The 24,310-nt window shown below is 37.2% G+C and overlaps 1 protein-coding gene across 1 annotated transcript in view; it reads right to left on the reverse strand.

The window, feature by feature from the left end:
• The window catches only part of KAT2B (lysine acetyltransferase 2B), a 130,660-nt gene extending 106,822 nt beyond the window's left edge, over nt 1-23,838 (reverse strand). The window contains exon 1 of the mRNA XM_051962338.1: nt 23,801-23,838. Coding sequence (XP_051818298.1) covers nt 23,801-23,838 — 38 coding nt within the window. The remainder of the gene's footprint in view (nt 1-23,800) is intronic.
• Nucleotides 23,839-24,310: the final 472 nt, after the last annotated feature.

Genomic DNA, 24,310 nt, shown 5'->3' on the forward strand with positions numbered 1-24,310 from the left:
GCATTGAGAGATTTTTTTTTTTAAGGCTGTCCAAGCATCTCCACTCAGAAAGGACCTTAATGATCATACAGTCTAAACTCCGTTAACAGAAGAAACTGCAGCCCAGAGAGGGAAACCCACTTGCCCAAAGAGACATAGCAAAGTGAGAGGTAGAGCCAGCACTAAACCCAAGTGTGTCCGTTTTTATCCAGTGACCTTTTCACTAAATCATTACGGTCTGATCTTCAAGGGCTTGCTAATACTAATTTTGGATGGGGAAAGTTTTTAAAAACGAGTTTTAATTGCTTTTTTTGTTAATTAGATGGAACTGGGACATTTTATGGACTTTTTGCAGGTGAGGTTTTTTTTCCTGAGTTGCTTTTCACTTTTACATTTAAAACTTCATTATTTCTCTGGATCTTTTACAAGTGCATGGTGCAGAATAGGGAATTTATATGAATATTTTTACCATATTCTTTACATTCCTTAAGAATAATAGCTAGCATTAAAATAGCGGTTTAAGGTCTGTAATGTACTTTGCAAATATTTCCATCTTATCCTTTCAGTCACCCTGGGTGGTTAGGTATTATAATCCTCAATTTATAGATAAGGAGGACGCTGGTGGGGTTGTGTCCCTTGAAAGTTCACTAACTTTCTCATCTCTGCTTACTATTTTTTCCATTTTTTTTGGGGGGGGGGAATGGAGGGAGAGATTTTTTTTTAAGAGTTTCAATATCATTGTAAATCTGAAGAGATTGTTTTGAATAGAAAAGGAAATACTTTCCCTCGGTTTTAAGACAGTGAGTATAAACTTGCTGTCAATTGCACAATATAATTGAAGTTGTCATGAGAGGTTCAAGGTTCCATTTCCGGCTTGATATACAGGGCTTCGCTTTTCTGTGTTAACCGACTTACTGAAGGCTATTTGCATATTATTGTCATTCTCTTCACCTGCTAGAATAAATTCATAAACCAGAGACTCCCACGTGGAGTAAGACTTCTTTCTATCAGGGAGGGGGCCAGACCATTCCAAAATCGCTACTGTATTGACTCATCAACACCCAGACAAGGTCAGTATGCATTTTGCATAAGATTGGAAACCACAGAAAGAGTTTGGGAGGCAGCCTGCTTCCAAGATACAGAGTAGCTCAAGCTCAGCAATCCCATTTCAATCTACCCTGAAAGTCATTATGTTTGATGGTGAACGGTTTCTGACAGCTGAAAATGGATTTTCATTATGTTATATCGCACAGCCTCGGACTGACACAGGCCCTGAGGCCCGCCGCCTACAATCCAAGACAAATGTCTGAAACCTATTAGGGACTGAAGATGCCTCATGATCAATCAATGAGCAGCATTTAGGAAGTTGTCTGGTGATAAAAGGCACAGACTAGCGAGAACCATGAGTTACAAAGAAGGCGTCTTGTTGAGAGATTGATTGAGAGTTGGAAGTAGTCATCAAGTCCCACCCTACACCCATTTTGTAAAAGCTCATCCTGAGACCTAGAAATGCTAAAGACTTGTCCAAGATCACACAGATAAATCTGTGGTAGAGTCAGAGTTGGATCCAGTTCCTGTGACTTCAGACCCTGGGCTTTTCCCCCATTCCATTCAATCAGCATGTATTAAGCACCTGCTGTTGCTACACAGCATATCAAGGAATCGGCCTTAAATGTGAAAACTATTTGGGTTTTCCAAAGAGCTTGCAATACACTGTACACAAGAAGTACCAAAAAATAAGCAAAGCATTGGGAAAAGAAGGAAGTGAAGCATGATTAGGGAGCAGGAAAGGCCTCAAGCCTCAGGTAGGTGGGAGGCCTGGCATTTGAACTGGACTTTGAGTGGTATTAGTAATCCCAACAGTCAGAGGTGAAAAGGCAGAGTATGCCAGACTTGGAGGACACCTGTTTAAAAGCAGGTGATGGAAGAAAATAGGATGGGACTATAGAGTTCCCTTGCGGGGGAGTAATGGAAAATCAGTCTGGAAAGCAGCCCAGAGACAGCTTGTGAAGGGCATTTCAGGCCAAGCAGAAAAGTTTATATCTTTTTATATAGGAGCATGTAGAGGCTGATGAGTGGCTCAGTGAATAGAGCACTGGGCCTGAGTTCAGATCTAGCCTCGGACACTATTCAGTGTGAGACTGTGGGCATTGTTTGCCTTAATTGACTAGAAGAGGAAATAACATACTCTCCAGTATCCCTGCCAGGAAAACTCCATAGACAGTGCGATCACTAAAAGTGAGAAATGATTGAACAACAAAGAGGAGTACAGAACTAGAGCTGGAGGCATCCTTAAAGGCCACCTTATCCAGTCCTCTTACTTACAGATAAGAAGACAGTTTATGTGATTTGCCCAAGATCACAAAAATAAGAGGCATCAGAGGCAACTGGAATTCTAGTCCTTGCACTGCCTTTCTCCTGCCTCACATCTCTGATTTTTAAGAAATTTACAACTTCATTGTAGCAAGGAAGTCGAGTCATTCTCAATGTACCAGAAAAATCTCTAATTTTTAAATGCTTTAATGGGGGATACAATATATAAACATGTACAAATAAGATATAGCCAGCATAAATTGGAGATAATCAACACAGGGAAGTGGCTGGCATTAAGGGTGATCAGGAAGGGCTTCTGTGAAAGTGGGACTTTAGCTGGGATTTGAACCTCCAAAGAGGCCAAGAGACCAAAATGGAAAGAGATTCCTGAATATGGGGGATGCTCAGTAAAAGGCCCAAAGGCAGGACAGGGAGCATGGAGGCAACAATAAAAAGGCCAATGCTACCAGAAGGAAAGGTACATATGTGTGTATATCATAAATAGAAGTTCCATTTAAATGCTCTATCTAAAATTTAAAAATTATAAAGGAACTTCAGGGAAGAAAACAGGGAATATGGAACAACTATTCCAGTAACTCATTTTAAAGTAAAATGTGTGTGTGTGTGTGTGTGTGTGTGTATGCGCATGTGCATGTATATACACCAAAAAACACAGAAATCCTAGTCAGAAAAATACTGTTAGCTCCAGATTGACATGCTCAGTTCAAAAGTGGGCCACCCTTGCTCCTATTTCAATCTTTATCTCCTTGACTCCTTGACTATTTGTAGATAGGGCCCCCCCCCTCACCCCCCCAGTTGTAGGCAGCTATGTGATATAAAAATATTGGACTTGCAGTAAGAAAAACCTGTGTTCAAATGTGGCTTCAGACTCTATGACTACTGACAAGTTGCCTCCCTCAAACTCAATTTCTTCAGCTGTAAAAAGAGGATTATAAAAGCTTCTATTATCAGCATGAGATCAAATAAGAAAGCATATCTGTTTATATGTGTATATGCAAATTGCATATGTATCATATATATATGTACAGTTGTATGTATATGTATTATGTGTATATATGTACAGCTGTGTGTGTATATATATTGTATGCGTATATGTATAGTTGTATGCATGTATTGAAATACCTAAGAAACTGAGCAAGACAAGAGATTAGAAACCAATTCAATAGTTTATTAAATGGAGAGAAATACTGGGACCAATGGATACAGGCTAGACAGGACTATCATCTCAAAGAGTCCAGCCCCAGTATCGGGACAGCAAGCTTTTTATAGAATAACAAGAACAATGACATAGTGGGGGAGGTACTTAGGTGGGGATAGCCTAATGGTGGGGGACGTTACTGATATTCTAATGACATCTAAAATGGATAAACCTTTATCTTGTCAAACATTAAGAAGGAATGTCTATAAAACCTTTATCTCAAACATTAAGAGGGAAAGGTTATAACCTAAGGCAGAATACTAAGTAGGACAATTGGAGAAACTGGGTCACAACATTAAAAGGGAACTTTGGCATAACAATATGTATATACATATATATACACACATGTATAATGGAAAGGAAAACTGTACATGTATGTGAGTGTGTATGTGTATATATATATATATATATCCTTTCCATTTCTCGACTTTCCCCGTTGTAGTTTTGATATATCATGGGTCAGCATAAGAAATTAAACGGGAATTTGGGAAGGCCACAGACAAAATATAAAGCCAGCAGATGACAGAAAAAGTTTAGGAACTCAAGCATGTATTTAAAAATCTGTTAAGTGTTATATAATCAACATATTTTGTCTTTCGATACTATAATTCAGATTTCTTATCTGGTATAAAAGAGGGGTTAGAAAATTTCATGAAAATATTCCATGCCCCTAACATCCCTTATCATAAAGAAATACAGATCTAGTCATTGCAAACCTTAAAATATTATAAAAATACTAGTTATCATTTTATTGCTGTTGTTATTATCAGTGCTAGCTGTCAAGATTTCATTATTACAATAAGGCTATTAGGAGGATCAAATGAAATAATATCTATAAAGTGAATTGAAAGCCTTACCTATTTAAATGTTAGCTACTATTATGTAGGCCTAAAGATTCCCGCCAGAGCTTAGCCTGACCTAGACTGACCTTGACGCCTACCAGGCCTGCTCCTCTGAGTCTGAGCAGCATTGATACTATAATTCCTGTGTTAATACTTAAAGAAAAGTAAAATGTATCTCACATTAATGAACCAATTAACATAGTGTCAGCGAGGGAGATTAAGTCTGATTTAATCCCATTGAAGCAAGTGCTGGGTGAGTGTGTTTGTTAGTCTTTCTGACTGAAAGGCACAAATAAAGGGCCGAGACCCCTCCACCCAGAAGCATCCAAGATAATGAGGCCTCCGAAGACTACCCCACCTAGAAAGATCTGAGGTAATGAGGACAGCTGAAGACAGACAATGAGGCCGGGACCACCCCACTCTGGCCACCGTGTCATGGTGAAGACCGAGCCACACAAGAACAAAAGGGGAGGAGGGGTTAATTGTCCCAGAATTAATGGGACCAGGCTTCAACATCACACAAAGAGATCTTTTCAGGGACATTCATGGGGAGTTTTGTGTGAAAGGATCCAGTGAAACGAGGTCCTTTCCAGGATTCCATCCTCCTCATGTGCATACATTTTCCAAGTCCTCCTCCTGCTCCTGATGTCACTCATGAATCCCCCCCTTACCTCCCCCACCCCCACTCTCCCGACTCCCACCTCTCCACCCCTAATGATGGGTGAATTTGGTAGCTGTAGATTGTACATTCATGCATGAATGAATAGATGTGTCTCCCTTTGCGGATGTATGTGTAAACCATGATTAATCAAGCTTCTTAATTAATAGACTCTTACTAGTTAATCTTTCATCCCTCTGCAGATTCCATCCATTTCCTTAGGGTCTTTCCAATCTTAGGAGTCCTTTCTCAGGTCAGATTAAGCACCAGCTCTTCTGAAAGATCCTTTCTGATCCACTCAGTTTTGATTTGCCCTCTTCCCTATGGAAAAATGACTTTGTATTTACATTAGTAAGGTTCCTGGATCTGGAGCTGTGATAGATCAGAAGGACCATATAGTCGAACCCCTTCATTTTACAGTCAAGGAAGGAAACTGACCAGTGAGATTAAGTGACTTGTCATATATAGAGTCATAGACTTGAAAAATGAGCCGATATTTTTTTAAAATAATAGCTTTTTATTTTTTGAAAATACATGCAAAGATAATTTTCAACATTCACCCTTGAAAAACATTGTTTTCCAAGTTTTTCTCCCTCTCTCCCCTCCCCTAGACAGCAAGTAACCCAATATAGATTAAACAAGTGCAATTCTTCTATACATATTTCCATATTTATGCTGCATAAGAAAAATCATATCAAAAGGGGAAAAATGAGAAAGAAAAAAAAAAAAAAACAAGCAAACAACAAATGAAAATAGTATGTTGTGTAGGGCAGGTAGGTAGTGCAGTGGATAGAGCACTGGCTCTGAAGTCAGGGCAACCTGAGTTCCAATCCGGTCTCAGATACTTAACACTTTCCTGGCTGTGTGACCCTGAACAAGTCATTTAACCCCAATTGCCTCAGCAAAAGAAAAAGAAAAAGAAAAGAAAGAAAATACTATGTTGTGATCCACATTTGGTGCCCATGATCCTCTGGATGCAGATGGCTCACTCTGTCACAAATCTATGTGAATTGCCTTGAATCACCTTACCATTAAAAAGAGCCACACCCATCACTGTAGAACATCACATAATCTTGCAGATATAAGATGTTCTGTTTCTACTCACTTTACTCAGCAGCAGTTCATGTAATCTTTCCAGGTTTTTTTGTTTGTTTGTTTTTTCCTGAAATCAGACTACTCATTATTTCTAACAGAACAACAATATTCCGCAGGCATTCTCCAGCTGATGGGCATCCACTCAGTTTCCAGTTCCTTGTCACTACAAAAAGGGCTGCCACAAATATTTTTGCACATGTGGGTCCTTTCCCCTTTTTTATGATCTCTTTGGGATACAGACCAAGCAGAGACACTGCTGGATCAAAGGGCATGCACAGTTTGATAGCCCTTTGGGCAAAGATCCAAATTATGAGCTGATATTTGTAAAGCATTCAGAACAAACCCTAAAACATGGCAATATTTCCTTTCAGTTAGAAAAAGTGTCAGAGGACACTTAGTCTAATCCCCACATTTTACAAGTGAAGAAACTGAGGCAGAGAGCCAAGAATAACTTGTGAAAGTATAATGCCGAAGAAACTGAGCAAGATAGAGGTTAGAGACCAATTCAACAATTTATTAAATGGAGAGAAATACTAGGACCAATGGATCCATGGTTGATCCCAGGACTAGACAAGATTATCATCTCAAAGAGTCTAGCCGCCAGTATCGGGACAGCAAGCTTTTTATAGAATAACAAGAACAATGACATAATGGAGATACCTAGGTGGTGATAACCTAATGGAGGGGAGGTTACTGATATTCTAATGACATCTAAAATGGATAAACCTTTATCTTGTCAAACATTAAGAAGGAATGTCTATAACCTAAAGATATGAAACCTTTATCTCAAACATTAAGAGGGAAAGGTTATAACCTGAGGCAGAATAACTAAATAGGACTATTGGAGACTGGGTTACCACATTAAAAAGGGAACTTTGGCACAAAAGGACATCTAAATAGTGTTAAAAGAAATTCCTAATTCATGACTCTCCCTGTTAATTAACAGCAAATTTAAGTAATAAAACAAAAGGAGTTTATTGGCACCCCAAAGCATCAAGAAGTTTGAGTGAGGCCAGCCTCCAAATCCCAACTTTGAGCAATTTTTATTAGAAATGAATAGGTGTTACAGTGGATAGAGAGCTCCATTGGATTCGGGAATCTGTTCCTGAGTTCAAATCTGTCCTCAGATACTTACTGGACCTGAGTAAGTCACTTAACCCTGTTTGTCTCATTTTCCTCATCAGTGAAATGAACTGGAGAAGGAAATGGCAAACCATTCCACTATCTTTGCTGAGAAAACTTCAAAAGGATGGGACACAACTGAAAAAAGACTAAACAATAGCAACAATAAAACAATTGACATTTGAGGATAAAACTTGGATTTCTGGAGATGGAAGTAGTCTTCAAGTGATGGGAATTCAGCTGTAGGATTAATTTTCAGGAGATGGGATTAATCCCAAGGGAATCAAAAAGCCCTCTCCCGAAGGTCATCTTAGCAGTCAAAAGTTGAACAAGGTTAAAGGGAGTCACTTAGACTGACTGGCCCGAGTTTTTACATTCCCTTTTTTGGTGTTAATCACATGGAATGAATAAGACCCCAAGTCCCTGGTACCTAGCTGAGTCTTAGAGAGGGACATTAAGGTCATTCACTGGAGAGGATCTGAATTACTGTATATAATCAGAAGCCAAGCTACTCCCAGAGGCAATCAGGAGCACTGACAGGATTATCTTGCCGTAGAATTCCTTGCATTAACAAAATGACCCTACAGTTACTGTATTCAGTCAGAAGGCCAAGTTATAGATGTCAACCCCCAAGGTCATTTTTCTCCCATAAAAGAACCAACAAGAATCCCACTTTTTTATTAACTCCTTTTAGAAACTTAGTCTGCTTTAGGGTATCACTAGTTTTTAGGAATTTAGCCCATCATATGGTGTTTAAGTAAAAGACTTGCAACAGGAAACAAGAATACTGTGACCATGAGTATTACAAAAATCATAATCACTTGTCTCCTTCAATTTCATAAAAGTTAAACAAATTTAGTTGAACAGAGTCTTATCATATATCACTTGGGGAGAAAAAGTCAGTAAAATAGGTTGCAAAGATAAACTAAGTCAGGTTACAGATGAAACCATATAGAGCTCACCATGTACTACTTTGAGAGGAGAGATTTACACATCACCACAGTCACCCAGTAAACATAAACACCACAAAATAAAACAAGCAGAAGCAATACAATAATGATTGCTAATATTAAATAATATCAAGACTCCTCGTAATCTGATAACCCGCTCCCATAGTTTATTCAATCCACATATAGTCTTTTGGTTCCTGGAAACATCTACTCTTGGCCTTTCTGGAACAGGTCTTATCCTCAGGGGAGCTCTGAAGGTAAGAGTAGCTCTTTGTAGATCTGTTTCTCAGGTTCCAAGTCACTTTCAGGGATTCCCAGGTAAATCTGCTAAAATTTGCTAGGAACAAGATTCAACACCATTTAGTACAACCTCCTAAATTTTCTTTTCTAAATGAAATCTAACTCAAACCTTATGGATCTAACAGTATTAACTACAGAGCTTTAGGAAGAACAACAAATTAGGAATCTGTAACTTCTAGAATTTCAGTTTTTGCCATTTGCTTTTTCTATCTTTATTCAAATCCTTTATCTGAAATGGATGATATCACTCAGACTGAAGAAAGAAGGTCTGACTTGGAAAATGAACCCTCCTATCCTTTAATATTAACAGACTGGGACTTCAACCTAGGAGAAAAAAAGGACTTGATTTAAAATTCTTTAAAATTACTAATTATATTATATACTATTTATAAAAGGTTGCATGTACATATATATGTTGTATGTGGGTACTATACACACACACACACACACACACACATATATATATATATATATATATATATATCCTAGTGCTTAGATTTCTAACTAATCTTGTTTTCCCTAAGTTACTTTGCTATTAAATTTTAAAACTTTAAAACTTCATTTCATCTCCCCCTCATTTTTGAGTAACACAAATATACACACACTCATATTCCTCATATCATCTTGAAAGAATGAAGTACTTTAGGGATCTAATCTTACACACAAATGTATAACTGTCAAACCCAAGAATTCATTTACTTAGTTGCTTAGGATATGGAATGGGCCACAATTTTAGACTAAAATGGTAAGCTGTTTTTTTTTTTTTTTTTTAATTTTATTGTAGTAGTTTATGATGTAACTCATTACCTGAGTGACCTTGGGGAAATATCATAATATTTCTGGGCCTTAGTATCAGTATCTACAAAAGAAAGGTGGGGTAGGGATGGGCTTGATGACTATTTTCAGCTCTAAATCAGTGCCCTTAACCTGGTTTAGCGTGTCTGCCAAGATCATTTCACCAGGGTGTGGTCATGGTATATGCTATAGTTTCTCTGAGCTCAGCTCAGTTGCTAACTCTTCCTTAAGCCTTTCCTAATGGCCAGCCCCACCCCATACCTGCCAATTAAATTTTCTGCTTGTGTCTTATATCCCATTTCATTTATATCTCTTGGACACTTGTCACGCATTATTTTATAATAAAGTATATCTTTGTGTGTGTGACTGATTGAAAGTTCTCTTAATAATAATAGCTAACATTTAGATTGCCTTTACAATGGGCGGACACTGTGCTAAGCACTTTACGATTATTATTTCATTTGATACTTACAACCACCTTGGGTAGTAGGTACTATTATCTCCCCATTTCACAGATGAGAAAACTGAGGCAAACAGGTGAAGTGATTTGTCCTGAGTCATCATCTTACAAGCATCTTACAAAGAATTCTATACAGCTGCTAATGAAGGCAGGAAAAGATTTTATTTTACATTCTTGCAAGAGTGGGAGTCTAAGCTAGTAAGTGCTCTTAAAATCAATGAGATATGACTTTTTTTATACCCTAACCCCAAAACATAAGTCCCTCCTTTGATTACCCATTGACATCCTACAGAGGTTTCAGCTTATCTGAAGCGCCTTATTCCCACATGTGAGTGAGTTCTCATCCCTGATTAAATCTCATAGCATTTCTTATTCTAATTTATGCCTTCCCTCTCTAATTTTTGTCACCTTTAGGTTTCATTTCTTAGGTTTCTGTTTCGTCTCTGATTTAAATGTCATCTCTCTGCATTTTTCTAATTTTTTTCATAATTCTATAGAAATTAAACCCTTATTCAATTTTCATCATATTCAAAATTTCTATTCCTCAATGTCTAATATAATGTTCTGCATAAAACAAGCACTCAATGAATGTTGTTGAAATTGAGTTTAAATCTTGTTAATTGGATCTTAAGGGTATCCTTTGACCCAAGGCATTGAGCATTAATTTGGTCAGTCAATCAATAGCGATCTATTAAGCACTTACTATGTGCCATGAATTGTGCTAAGTGCTAGGGAAGGACCCTCACAGAGGGCAGAACAGGTGTTGCCTTCAAGGAATCTACATTCTAAAGAGATACAACATGTAAATAAGAAGGCGGGAAAAAAAAGTGTGTGTGTCAGGACAAAATAGTCAATAGTAATCTAGTGTTGGACAAACCCAAAGACCCCAACTTTGGGGATAAGAACTCACAATTTGACAAAAACTGCTGGGAAAATTGGAAACTAGTATGGCAAAAACTAGGCATTGACCTACACCTAACACTATATGCCAAGATAAATAAGGTCAAAATGGGTTCATGATTTAGACATAAAGTGATACTATAAATAAATTAGAACAAAGGATAGTTTTATCTCTCAGATCTGTGGAGAAGGATGGAATTTGTGGCCAAAGAAGAACTGGATTTCATTATTGATCACAAAATAGATAATTTTGATTAAAAAGTTTTTATACAAACAAAAGTAATGCAGATAAGATTAGAAGGGAAGCAATCATTGGGAAAACATTTTTACATTCAAAGGTTCTGATAAAAGCCTCATTTCTAAAATATATAGACAATTGACTCAAATTTATAAGAATTCAAGCTATTCGTCATTTGATAAATGGTCAGAAGAATGAACAGATAATTTTCAGATGAAGAAATTAAAATCATTTCTAGTCATATGAAAAGATGCTCTAAATCACTATGAATCAGAGAACTGCAAATTAAGACAACTATGAGGTACCACTACACACCTCTCATATTGGCTAAGATGACAGGAAAAGATAATGATGAATGTTGGAGGGGATGCAGGAAAACTGGGACACTGATAATTGTTGGTAGTATTGTGAATGGATCCAATCATTCTGGAGAACAGTTTAGAACTAGTCTCAAAAAGTTATCAAACTGTGTGTTATCAAACTATCCTTTGATCCAGCAGTATTACTACTGGGCTTATATCCTAAAGAGATCTTAAAGGAGAGAAAGATCCACATGTGCAAAAATGTTTGTGGCAGCCCTTTTTGTAGTGGCAAGAAACTGGAGACTGAGTGGCTGCCCATCAGTTGGAGAATGGCTGAACAAGTTATGACATATGAATCTTATGAAATATTGTTCTATAAGAAATGATCAGCAGGATGAGTTCAGAGAAGTCTTACATGAACTGCTGCTGATTGAAATGAGCAGAACCAGGAGATCGTTATACATGGCAACAAGATTATACAATGATCAGTTCTGATGGACTTGGCTCTCGTCAACAATAAGGTGATTCAGACCAGTTCCAATGATCTTGTAATGAAGAGAGCCTTCTACACACAGAGAGAGGGCTTGTGGGAACTGAGTGTGGGTCACAACATAGCATTTTTATTCTTTTTGTCATTGTTTGCATTTTTTCTTTCTCATTTTTTTCCTTTTTGATTTGATTTTTCTTATGCAACTAGATAATTGTATAAATATGTATGCATATATTGGATTTAAATATATTTTTGCCATGTTTAACATATATTGGATTACTTGCCATCTATAGGAAGGGGTGAGGGAAGGGGGGGAATTGAATACAAAGTTTTACAAGGGTTAATGTTGGAAAATTGCATATGTTTTGAAAATAAAAAGCTTTAATTTAAAAAAAAGTGTGTGTGTGTGTGTGTGTGCGCGCACATGTGTGAATAATAACTTGGATGTAATCTCAAATATTTCCTAGCAATGGAGTGGAAAAGGCTGGAAAAGACCTCATGGAAGTGCAATTTCAGCTGAGCCTTGAAGAAAGCTCCTGAAGTCAGGAGGATAATGCCATAGGTGGCATAATTTTTTGCCAATACTCTATTTCTTAAGAAGGGAAGTGAGTAGCAGGGAAATAACAACCTATTAGGAAAACAATGGAAAACACTGCATTTTAGACATTCTGTGGACTTGCTCGCTGCAATATGTAAGATGCTTCCTTCCCTCCATTGAGAACATTGCTCTTAATCTTATGAGAACATGACTTCTTCCCACCATCCTTCCCACGGTTGTTTGAATACACGGGAGAGCTGTTGGAATATACGGGGAGCCAGCTGACAGTGACTGCTGGAAATCCAGCCCAGAATGGATCTCCTCTTGTGACATCTCTCTGCATTTTTCTAATTTCTCTTTCCCTTTCTCCTTTCCTCCCCTCCCCGAGATAGCAAGCAATCTAATATAGGTTATACATGAAAAACTACATTAAAATATTTCTACATTAGCTATGTTGTGAAAGAAGAATCAGAACAAAAAGGGAAAACCATGAGAAAGAAAAATGAAGAAACAAAAAAACCAAGATGAAAATATATCCAAAAAATCCACATTCACACTCCATAGTTCTTTCTCTGGATGTGGATAGCACTTTCCATCATGAGTCTTTTGGAGTTGTCTTAGATTCTTGTATTTTTTTTTTTTCTGATAGAAAAGTTTTTATCTTCTTTGGCAGCTCATCTGTTTGTGGTAATAAAGGAACCAGGTCACTGTTTAGTGAAGAGGAAAGATTAAAAGTCACAGGAATATTTGACTCATTGATAACAGATCTAGGGACTATACCAAGTTTCTATGACTGAATGAAGTTATTATATTTGAAATTCAATTTTATTTTGCCTTCAGTTCTTTTTTTTCCTAGTAAATTTATTTTTTAATATACATTCTTTATGAATCATGTTGGAAGAGAAAAATCAGAGCAAAAGGGAAATACCATAGGAGAGATTAAAAACCAGAAAAAAGAAGTGAACATAGCATGTGTTGATTTACATTTAGTTTCTTAGTTCTTTTTCTAGATGCAAATGGCATTTTCTGTCCAGTCTAGATTCTTGTATTGCTGGGAAGAGCTAACTCCATTATAGTTGATCATCACACAATGTTATTACTATGTATAGTGTTCTATTGGTTCTGCTCACTTCATTCAGCAAGAGTTCATGTAAGTGTTCTCAGGTTTTTCTGAAATCTATCTGCTTATAATTGCTTATAGCACAGTAGTATTCCATTATATTCAAATACTACAACTTATTCGATCATTACTCAATTGATAGGCAGTTTCTAATTCTTTGCCACCACAAAAAGAGCTGCTATAAATATTTTTGTACATGTGGGTCTTTCTTTCTTTCTTTCTTTCTTTCGTTCCTTCTTTTTTGTGTGTGATCTCTTTCTTTCTTTTTTTTGTGTGTGATCTCTTTGAGATACTGTCCTGCTAGTGGTAATTGCTGGATTAAAGGATATGCACAGTTTTATATCCTTTTGGAAATAGTTCCATTAATTTATTTTTGTTACACTATAAATTCTGAAATGTCTCCCTCCTTCCTTCCCCACCAAAAGGTGGTTTTCTCACACTAGAGAAAACCACTTTTTACATGCATACACACCATTCCATCCATGCTATATATTCTAATATAATACTTCTATGTAGAAGTAGATTGCATCTTCCTTCATGGGTCCTCTGTAATTGATTTGAGTATTTATAATACTCAGAATAATTTAGTCATTTACAATTTTTTGAACAGTATCACTGTTCTCTATATAAGTTGTTCTCTTGGTTCTGCTCATTTCAATAATTTCTTGTCTTTTCCCCTAAAATCAACCAGATCATTATTTTTTATAGCTCAGTAGTATTCCATCACAATCATTTACCATAACTTGTTTAATCATTCCCCAATTAATGAGCATCCCTTAATTTTCCAGTTCTTTGCTAACGCAAAGAAAGCTGCTATAAATATTTGAGAGCATATAGATTTTTTTCCTTTCCCCCTGATAACCTACTAGTGATCTGCTAGGTCAAAGGGTGTACACAATTTTGTAACTCTTTGGACATGCATCCATATTTGTTCTCCAAAACGATTGGAGCAGTTCACAGTTCCACCAACAATATATTAGCGTCCCAATTTTTTTTTTTTAACATATCCTCCAACATTTGTCATTTTCCTCTGCTATAATTGTAATCAATCTGATGGGTATGAAACACTATTTAATTTTTTAAAAAATGGAAAACATGGCACATGAAAACTAGTGGGACAATTTCCCTTTTGCAGGTCTCCAAGGAGAGACCAGATGATCAATTATGTTTTAGTGAAAATCCTATTCTGAATATGTTGGACTACATGGTAGTTAGGGTTTCTTCTGACCCTCAAATTCATTGATTATATTAAATTCATGACAAGTAAGAAGGCATTTCCAATTCTTGTAAAGACAGCAAAGAGTTTTTCCCCTTCTATGTCCACATTTCCCTTTCTTCCCACTATGTCATGCACTAAAATGGTGACTTTCCAATTAAGGCTTGGCCTCTTTAAGAGTTCAGCATAGTTGATCAAAAAAAACCAAGTAAAAATACATAGTAATGCAGATTGTAGATAAGGAAATCCTGGGATACATATGGATACCTTATGTCATAGACAGAGATTTCAACCATCTTCCCAAGCATCCAACAAATTGTCCTCCCTGATCCATTTTGTCCCTTAATTGGCTCCATTCTCTTTTCACTTTATCTTTCTGTCCTGTTATCCAGTGAAAATCATATTTACTTATTCCCCAAAGACTTACATTTTCCCTGTATTTCTGCCTTCCAGCGTCTTTGTCTAACCACTCAAAGTTAGCTCTGCAGAGAGACCAGCCCCATCTGTCTCCAGTCACTTACCCCAAAACTTATAATAGAGGGAAACCTGATTTTGGGCCCAAGCTCACTCCTACGTTCTAAACTTCTGATTTGTGCTTGCAATCTGATCAGGGCTTCTTAAACTTTTCCCACTCAAAAACCTTTTCTGCCTGAGAAATCTTTATGCAAAACTGGATATATAGATATATAAAATAAAATATATAGATATAGATATATAAAATGTAGATATATAAAAACCTGGGTATATAGATATATAAAAACAAATCAAACATTAACTGATAACAAATCATAAAGAAATTTATTTTATTTTATTTTTTTGGTGAGGCAATTAGGGTTAAGTGATTTGCCCAGGATCACACAGCAACTAAATGTTAAATATCTGAGAGCAGATTAGTGTTCTATTTACTGTGCCATTTAGCTGCCCCAATAAATTTATTTTTAAAAATTCTTTGTATACATATAATCTTACCATTTATTAAAGATAAAAGCAAATTTGCATACTAACGAGATGAATGTGCTTGTTTTATAGAAGCCATCTTGGTGGATTATTTGATACCCTTGTCAAAATTTGTGAGACCCCCACATTTAATTATACAACCCCATATGGGGTTGTGAGCTGCTCACAGTTTAAGTTTTAAGCTTTGACTTAAATGACCAAATCTTTGGGAAAAAATAGAAGAAACTAAGAATTTGAACTGCATTTGAATCTTAGGTCTTCTCCAGCATTTAGCACAGTTCCTGGCACATAGTTAAGTGCTATATAAAAGTTACGGTATTATTATTATTATTTTTATTACCTCTATAATCTTAAGTCACTTTATCCCTCTGGCCTCAGTTTCCTAAATGTAAAATGAAGGAGTTGGTATATGTGATTTTTGAGGTTGTATCCATCTTTAGATCCATAACTTTATTTACTATCTAAAATCTCTGGTTTTTGGTTTCCTTGAATCCCAGTCTTGCCAATGATTATCTCTCTGACTTTAGACAGGCCTCTTAAATACTCTGAACTTCATTTTGATCATTTCTAAAAAAATAATTGGGGAGTAAAAGTGATAGATTAGATGACCTCATAGGAACAGAAATAAAGAGCCAGTAGACTCCAGAATAATCATGAGGGCCCATCATGTTATAGAAAAAAAAAAAAAAATGGAAACAAAGTGGCTGCTTATCATTTGGGGAATGACTGGAGAAGCTGGACTCTATGGAAATGGTGGAATTTTTCTGTGTGGTAAGAAAGGATATAGATAAGGACTAAAAAGAAACATGAAAAGATTGGTTGGACTGAGGCAGGGTGAAATTAAAAAAAAAAAAAAAAAGCCAAAATAATACATGCTCTGGGCTCTGGGCATTTGTTTTGGCTCATCCCCTTGCCTGAAATGCATTTCTTCTTTCACTCCCACTACTGACCTCCCTGATTTCCTTTAAGTTTCAACTAAAATCCTGTCTCCTAAAGGTAGCCTTCCTCCAAGCCCTCTTAATTCCAGTGCTTTCCCTTTTTCTGTTTCAGTATTTCCTATTTATTTTGTGTATAATTCACTTTGTATGTGTTTATTTGCATCTTGTAAATTCCTTGAGGATATAAACTATTTTTTGGTTCTTTAAAACAAAAAAAAATCTCCAGTGTTTGTGTCTGGCACATAGTAGGTACTTAATAAATGTTTATTGATTGATTGACATTTAAGAACTCAATAAGAAGCAAATGGTGGCTCTATAGATAGAGCACTAGGTCTGGAGTAAGGAAGATCTTAGTTCAAATCTAGCCTCATGTACTTTCTAACTATGTGACCCTGGGAAAATCACTTAATTTCTATCTGCTTCAGTTGCCTCAACTGTAAAATAGGGATAATAATAAAAGCATCCAACTCCCAGGGTTGTTGTGGAGATCAAATGAAATAATAGTTAGGAAGTGTTGAGTGCCACGTCTGGCACATAGCAGGGGGTTAATCAATGCTTGTTTTCTTCCTTCCTGAAAAGGAAGAGAAATTCTGAGTAATTGAAAAGCCAATGATGGTCCCAAAGAATAAGTGATGAAACATGTTGTACAGATCACAGGCACTACTGGGATATCGAAAATGTTTATCCATTATTCGTGGCTTTCACCATGTGACCAGCCTTACTCCTTTCCTAATTTCATTCATGCTCTCCTGTAAGTTACTTATGTTGCTACCAGTGGGCACTAGGAAGGTAATAACAGCTTGGAAAGATGCACAGAGTGGACATGCGCAAGCTGTGGTATATAACAACCAAAGCATCTGGAGAAATGTTATGACTAGGAAAAAAAACAATGAATTATTCATATGGTGAGTTTGAGTCAATCAGTGGATTGTCGGATAGTCTACATTTGCCACTGTTACAGACCCAGGGCATTGGATCATTTTTCTGTGGCAAATTCTTTGAAGGACATAGGTAAGAGATGTCTCTAATGGACAGACACAGATAAATAGCCATGTACATCATTGGAGATCATGATATCCTATGAATGAGGGCCAGAAAATCAATGTGGTTTAACCACTATCACTTAACAAACTAGACTATCAACCTCCATCATCTGACTTCAAATTCAATGTTTTTTCCTATTCCTCCAGTCTCCAAACACTTCCTCCAAAGTTGTAAAAACTCTCAGGTTCTTTGCTGAGACGATCCTAAGTGTTTCTGCCTTGTTCTTCTGTGGAGTCTTAAACAGGATTATGGGAAGGCCTGTTTGTGGGGTACATCTCCCTAACCCGGGAACATTCAGGCAATTCTCCAAAGAGAGGAAAGTAGACTTTCGTTCAATTCATTTTTAAAATGTCTGAATATTTGTCAGAAAAAAGTTCTGCTAAAACAACTCATTGGTCTTTTACAAAAGCTTCATTATTCCCATTCTCTTCCCTCCTCAGAAAGCTGGGCAGGTGTCCTTCTTGGCACAAAGCTACAGCTGGCCCCAAAGGGAGTTCCCTGGACAGAGCAGTCACAGTGCTGGGCTGAGGGCATGAATGGAGTAAAGTTGTGTTCCAGCCTTTACTGCATTGTATGTTCCTTCTGTGTGTTTCTTCCATTAAATAAATACTGGGGTATTTATAAGAGCTGTCAGCAAACCACCCACTTCATTTGCTGTGCTACAGACCCACTTAGCTCATGCAGGAGCCAGCTTTCACAGAAACAGTAACAGCCTGTACCAGAGTCACTGTGATATCCAAAGAGATATGCCTTAAATGAATGCTAAATATAACTCTGTTCTACATCAACTAAGAGCTGAAACCTCAACTTTTACAATTATTGTTTGTAAACATTCTTTTTGCTTATTTGTTCGCTGGGGGTTCAGATCTGTGATTTCATCTGTTTGGGAAATTCAGATAGAAAAATGATTCCATCTGATACGGATCTGGGAAATGGGTTGTCATTTAGAGAAATTTACATGAAACTTAGCAAAAAATGAAGGGAATCAATTGTGGTTGCATAATTAGTGTCAGAGGGAGGATTTGAACTTAAGTTTTCACGATTCTAAGACCAGAGCTCTAAACACTCCTGCTCTTCCAATATTGCTTAAATCTAATTGGATCCTTAATGTCTGAAATACAGAGTATATCCAGTGTTTTCTTTAACCATTTTACAATTGGCTCTATTGTGAACATGTATTTGGAGAAGGAGAGCTTGAGAACTTAGGCCAGTAATAAGAATGGGAGAGAGACTTAGAGAAACAGATACAGGGAGAAAGAAAGACAAAGGGAAGGAAAGGGAGGGGGGGAAGAGGGAGAGAGAGAAGGAGGAGGAGGAGACAGTTTTGAGGAGAGAGAGAGAGACAGAAACAGACACATATATACACAGAGAGAGGGGAGAGAGAGAGAGGATGGGATGATGGGAAGTGGACTTTGTGAATCTAAGAATATCAAGTTTTCTGGTACACTGATCCAATCTCTTATAAATGTATCTTTTCAGAAATTTAATTTATCTGGAAAGGCCAATATTCTGGTTATATCAACTGTCAGCTTTCCTAGTTTCCTAGTCCTATACCCTGACTTTGTGTCTGCTTTGGTCATGAATCAAAGACTAAATTAAGTGTGTGTGTGTGTGTGTGTGTGTGTGTGTGTGTGTGTGTGTGTATACTATTGAATATCTCCTTTCTCCCACTTCCTGGATTTAAATTTAAATTTAATTTAATTAATTAAATTTAAAGTTAAACAAGACACTTTAAAAAGTATCCAGTCTAATCCCCTAACTTTAAAGAGGAATAAACTCAGAGATTAAATAACTTGTCCAGAGCCATATAGTTAGTGCCCAGTAGAGCTGATTTAGAACCCAGATTTTGGTTAGTGGTTGTTCACATTGAGTTTGCAGCCTAGTTGATTATGGCAAAGGCATTTTAAATGAGATTTCTAATCAGTCTGAGGAAGTTTTTAAATAATGTGGCATGAAAATCCATGTAAGAAAAAAGATGTGGATCAAGAAGATCTGTTGTCTAGAAGATATTCTACAGGTGAATTGACAACACGTAGAACTAGTTCATCCTGGCCAGATGTTAAAAATGAGCAGTGAGCTTGACCCGGAATTAAATCAGTAGGCTGATTGCCTATGGGAAATTTCCATCAGTAAGCATAGAACATAGGCTGGGTGTGCCAGTACACACTAGATTGAGCATCACAGCACCAGCGTGCCCGTTCATATACCATCCACACCAAGGAGATAGCCATACCAATAGACTTCCAGTAACTTCATATGGCTAAGAATCTCTAGAGAACTATTGTGCTATCAGTCGCAAACACTATAATTTGTAAAGAATTAAAGCTGAAGGCAGTGGAGATCCAAAGGAGGAGTGGGGGGGGGGTGTAAAAATTGCAATAAGGAAGTCTGACAGAGACACTGTATAAAAGATGCACAAGTAGGGCTCCTCTTGCTCCATCTGCTCTTCCTTTACTTTAACATAGAATGATGCAGATTTGGTTAGACTGGTGACAGAAAGTGAGGAAGAGGAAAACCTGAGACAGAGCTGTTGTGTTGAAGACCAGGTTAGAGAGCAAGAGAAGCCAGAACTGATGATGATGGTGGATAGCCTTCTCTTCCAAGGATAGCTACAGAGTTTAATTAACCTGCTCTCTCATGGACTAGCTATGGCCAGATGAGATTTAGTCACTCTTAACAGGACAAGACAGTCAAGACCAAGTCTATCACTTGCAATGGCAACTTAGACTTTTCTCAGGTCCTTCCAGATCCCAAGTTATTTCCCCTGATCTAGGCCCACGATGGTCCCCTAGTTTCTGCCTCTTTGTCTAGACGGGTACAATGTCAAACATGAGTTAAGCATCAAGTGGGCCTCTTATTCTCTTCAAAGAGGACGATCAGTTGGAAAATAAGCTCAACTGTAATCATTTCCTGAAGCTCCTGGGTTGAAGCAGTTTCTGAAATCGGAAGAATTAAATTTAATTCTATGTAGTTATGCATATTAAGTTTACAACAGTTTTTCCCCCTCCCTGGAGTTGATTTGTGGGTTCTTTAAATTGACATTGTTTTCTATATTTGGAAATTCTGAACAATTTTCTCATATATATATAAACAAGATGAGGTGAGATCTTTCAAGACAGTTGTGAAAATCGAGTAAGGCTTCATCTACTTCAGAGTTTGAGTAGGCCTGAAGGACTTTGAGCATTGATCCAAGGACATACCTTAGTCCCCTTCCTGCTATCCACCCATGACATCATTTTCTCCCTATTTCAGTCAAATATGGGCAACTATGTATTTATTGGTCAAGTTCAACTTTTTGGGTAATTCCTGCATTTAGAATCTAAGATCCTCAGCCAATGAGGATGAGGGTCAGTGGTGGGAGGGGGTATGTGCGTTAGGGATAAAAAGTGTTAACCCTGACCCAGAAGGTGCTTCTTCCCTTCCATTGTCTGCTCAACTAGTGGGATGCCCTTCTTAATTCATCAGATCATTGTCTTAATCAGCTTCTTGGTGTTTGCCTGTTGAGATATCTGCAACTGCTTTACCTTTTGTACATAATTTCTATTTGGGGGAATTTCTGAGAGTTTAGAGAAAATATCCAGTCCTTCATTTTATCGTGTAATCTGGAAATTTTGAATCAATTTTTGTACTGTCCAAAGGGGCTTTCTGGAGTTTAGAAGAACTAGCAGATTTATAGCCTCTTGATGGAGGATTTATTATGCATGGTTTCCTTTTATTATGTACAATTCATTTGTTCATTGATTTTATGCTCTAAGTAGATATTAAACAATCTCCAATCAAGTTTGTCTACTTCTATGGAGAGTCATCTCCAGTCTTAATGATATTGTACAACTAAAGATCATTTAAATATAGCAAATACAAAGAAAGAGTGAAGGTTTGCTAGTCATGGAGGCTCAGAGCTAATTTCTGATTCAATAAATCTACAATCCACCTATCCCTTGATAACAAATCAGTGGTGTCCTATAGAAACAAGAGAAACTAAGGAATGAAGAGCACTGCTCTCTGATGGCCATAGAAAGCTCAGCACGGCGCACTTTCACACAACTAAGTATATGCAAAATCACCAGAGTATATGGCACAGTAGGGAAAAAAACCCCAGTTCTAATATTTCCTGTTCACTAAGATCAGATGAGTAGCTTTCAATATAATATGGTAGTTAGATAACACTGGGGGAAAAAATGGTCTGACCACATAGGAAGACTAAGAAACAGCTTGCATATTCCATTGCTATTCATATGTATAAAGTGGGTTTGAATAAAACTGAGACATCTCCATTAAAACAGTCAATCAAAGGCAGTTCACTTAGATGCAACAGAAAGTGTGTTGAGATTGACTGAAGAAACTTAGTCATGCCTTGTGGGCTTTATTTAAAATAGCAATCCAGTTTGGATGCCAGAATTTCAGTGGTGAGCCAGGAAAAATAAGGTTCAGTCAAGCCAAAAGGGCTCTGCAGAGGAGAGCAGAGGGAGATAGAAAGCTAGAGAAAGGGAGACAGAGACAGGCAAAAAGAAATCCAGACACAAAGGTTGAGGACAGGAAGTGAGACCCAAAGAATCCAGCAGCACTGGGGCAACAGAAAAAAAAAAAAAAAAAAAAAACAGACTCCTGAGCCCTGAGAAAGGAGAGATCCAGGAAGAGCACTTCCTATAGGCATCTCAGAGTAGTACATGGAGGCTGAAACCACCACTTGCTCCTAATGTCTTCAAAGATTGAGGGGAGTCCAAGAAAAAAAGTCTTTTCCTTCGCTAGATTCATCCCTCCCCAATATCTGTCAACAGACACTGGCCTAGTATCCTTGTTTCTTTACACAACACTTCTGCTAACCTGAATTTTTTCTTCAACCACAAGGAATTTAAGGGTTGTTTAGTCATAAATATAGAGAGCAGCTAGATGGTGCAGTGGATAAAGCACTGGGCCTGGAGTCAGGAAAACCTGAGTTCAAATCTAACCTCAAAGACTTACTGGTTGGATGATCGTGGACAAGTTACTTAACCCTGTTCACCTCAGTTTCCTCATCTGTAAAATCATCTGGAGAAGGAAATGGTAAACCATTCCAGTATCTGCCAAGAAAATCCCAAATGGCATCATGACTGAAGTGACTCAATAGCAAGAGATAAATATAAGCCGAGAGACAGACATTTACCTCAATGTTGGGAATTTTCCTGAGTGTTCTGGATTGTTATGATTGACCTTATGACATATAAACTACATAAATAAGGTAGCAGAGAAAGGACATGTACTGATTCTACACCTCTTTAGCATCCTGGTGAAGCCCATCTGAGAATCATGTTTTTAGATGAATGTAATAAAACACAGAGAAATACAAAGGAAAATAATTATTTTGAAATGTAATTGTCAAAATAAACATAAATGATTTCAGTATCTCAAGTTAATAATCCATATCTCTTTTAACTTGTTTTCAAAATAATTATTTTCTCTTGAACAATTCAAGAACATTTTATTATAGCTCCATGTTTTCTCCGTAATCCACAGGGTTCTCTGTTTAATTAAGGGTTAGTTGGAATTTGCTTTGTCTTGCAATGAATCTTGAATTTATGTAGATGTTCTAGAGGATATTTTCTCTACTGTTTTAATATTTTCTCCATTGGACAAAAACCAAGCTAGTTATTAACTGGGTGTAGCTAATTGATTAAATCATCAGAGAAGCAAAGGAGCAAAGTGGAAAGGGAGACCATTTTCTTTGGTTACTTGTAGTCTCTGTAAGAATAGTCCCAGTACTCCATTTTCTTCTACAGACATTATAATATGATGTCCAATTAAGTCAAGGAAGGTTCTTTGCACCGTGATGGGCTCTTGTGTTGAGTCTACTGAAAGATATAAATAAGATTGATACAGGGTAAGTAAGGGTGAAGGGGATGGGAGCTACATCATTGGAAAGACTACTAGCATTGATACCATCGATAAGATCAATAGGTGTGGTGGAGTTTATTTTAAAATACTCAAAAAATAATTTTATCAGGCAAAAATATATACAGGTATAACCTATAATAACATTGCTCTGACCAACAATATTGTATTGAAAAGGCAAGGGGTTGGTTGTATTTTCCCCCCGGGGAGTGACATGTTTTGATTTGACTTGTTCCTTAGAAAAAAATTTTTGGCAGCTGTATGAAGGATAGAGGGAAGAAGAAACAGTTAGAAAGTTACCATCAAATGCCTGTCTTTTATCTCGTCCAGCTACATCCTCCCCTTCTTCCCGCAAAGTACTAGAAGTTCCCAAAGTGATAATTGCCCAATGTCATGAGACAGAATCACTCCCTCTCTAAAGACAGAACTTTCTCTCAATCTGCCATTTTCACTCACCTTCCATGCTCCTTCAAGCTCTTCTTACTCCATGCCATGCTCTAAACTTCTCCTCTACCAACACCAGTTTCTTTCTTTCTTTCTTTCTTTCTTTCTTTCTTTCTTTCTTTTTCTTTCTTTCTTTCTTTCTTTCTTTCTTTCTTTCTTTCTTTCCTTCCTTCCTTCCTTCCTTCCTTCCTTCCTTCCTTCCTTCCTTCCTTCCTTCCTTCCTTCCTTCCTTCCTTCTTTCTTTCTTTCTTTCTTTCTTTCTTTCTTTCTTTCTTTCTTTCTTTCTTTCTTTCTTTTCTTTATTATTATGGCTTTTTATTTACAAGTTATATGCATGGGTAATTTTACAGCATTAACAATTGCCAAACGTTTTATTCCAATTTTTCCCCTCCTTCTCCCCCCCCCCCCCCAATCCCCTCCTCCTGATGGCAGGTTGACCAATACATCCAACACCAGTTTCAAGGCTGTCCTGATCCATCTGATGGACCTGTAGTTACTGGGACCATCTTTGTCCAATCCTGA

The sequence above is a fragment of the Antechinus flavipes genome, chromosome 5, assembly GCF_016432865.1.
Source record: "Antechinus flavipes isolate AdamAnt ecotype Samford, QLD, Australia chromosome 5, AdamAnt_v2, whole genome shotgun sequence".
Taxonomy (NCBI): Eukaryota; Metazoa; Chordata; class Mammalia; order Dasyuromorphia; family Dasyuridae; genus Antechinus; species Antechinus flavipes.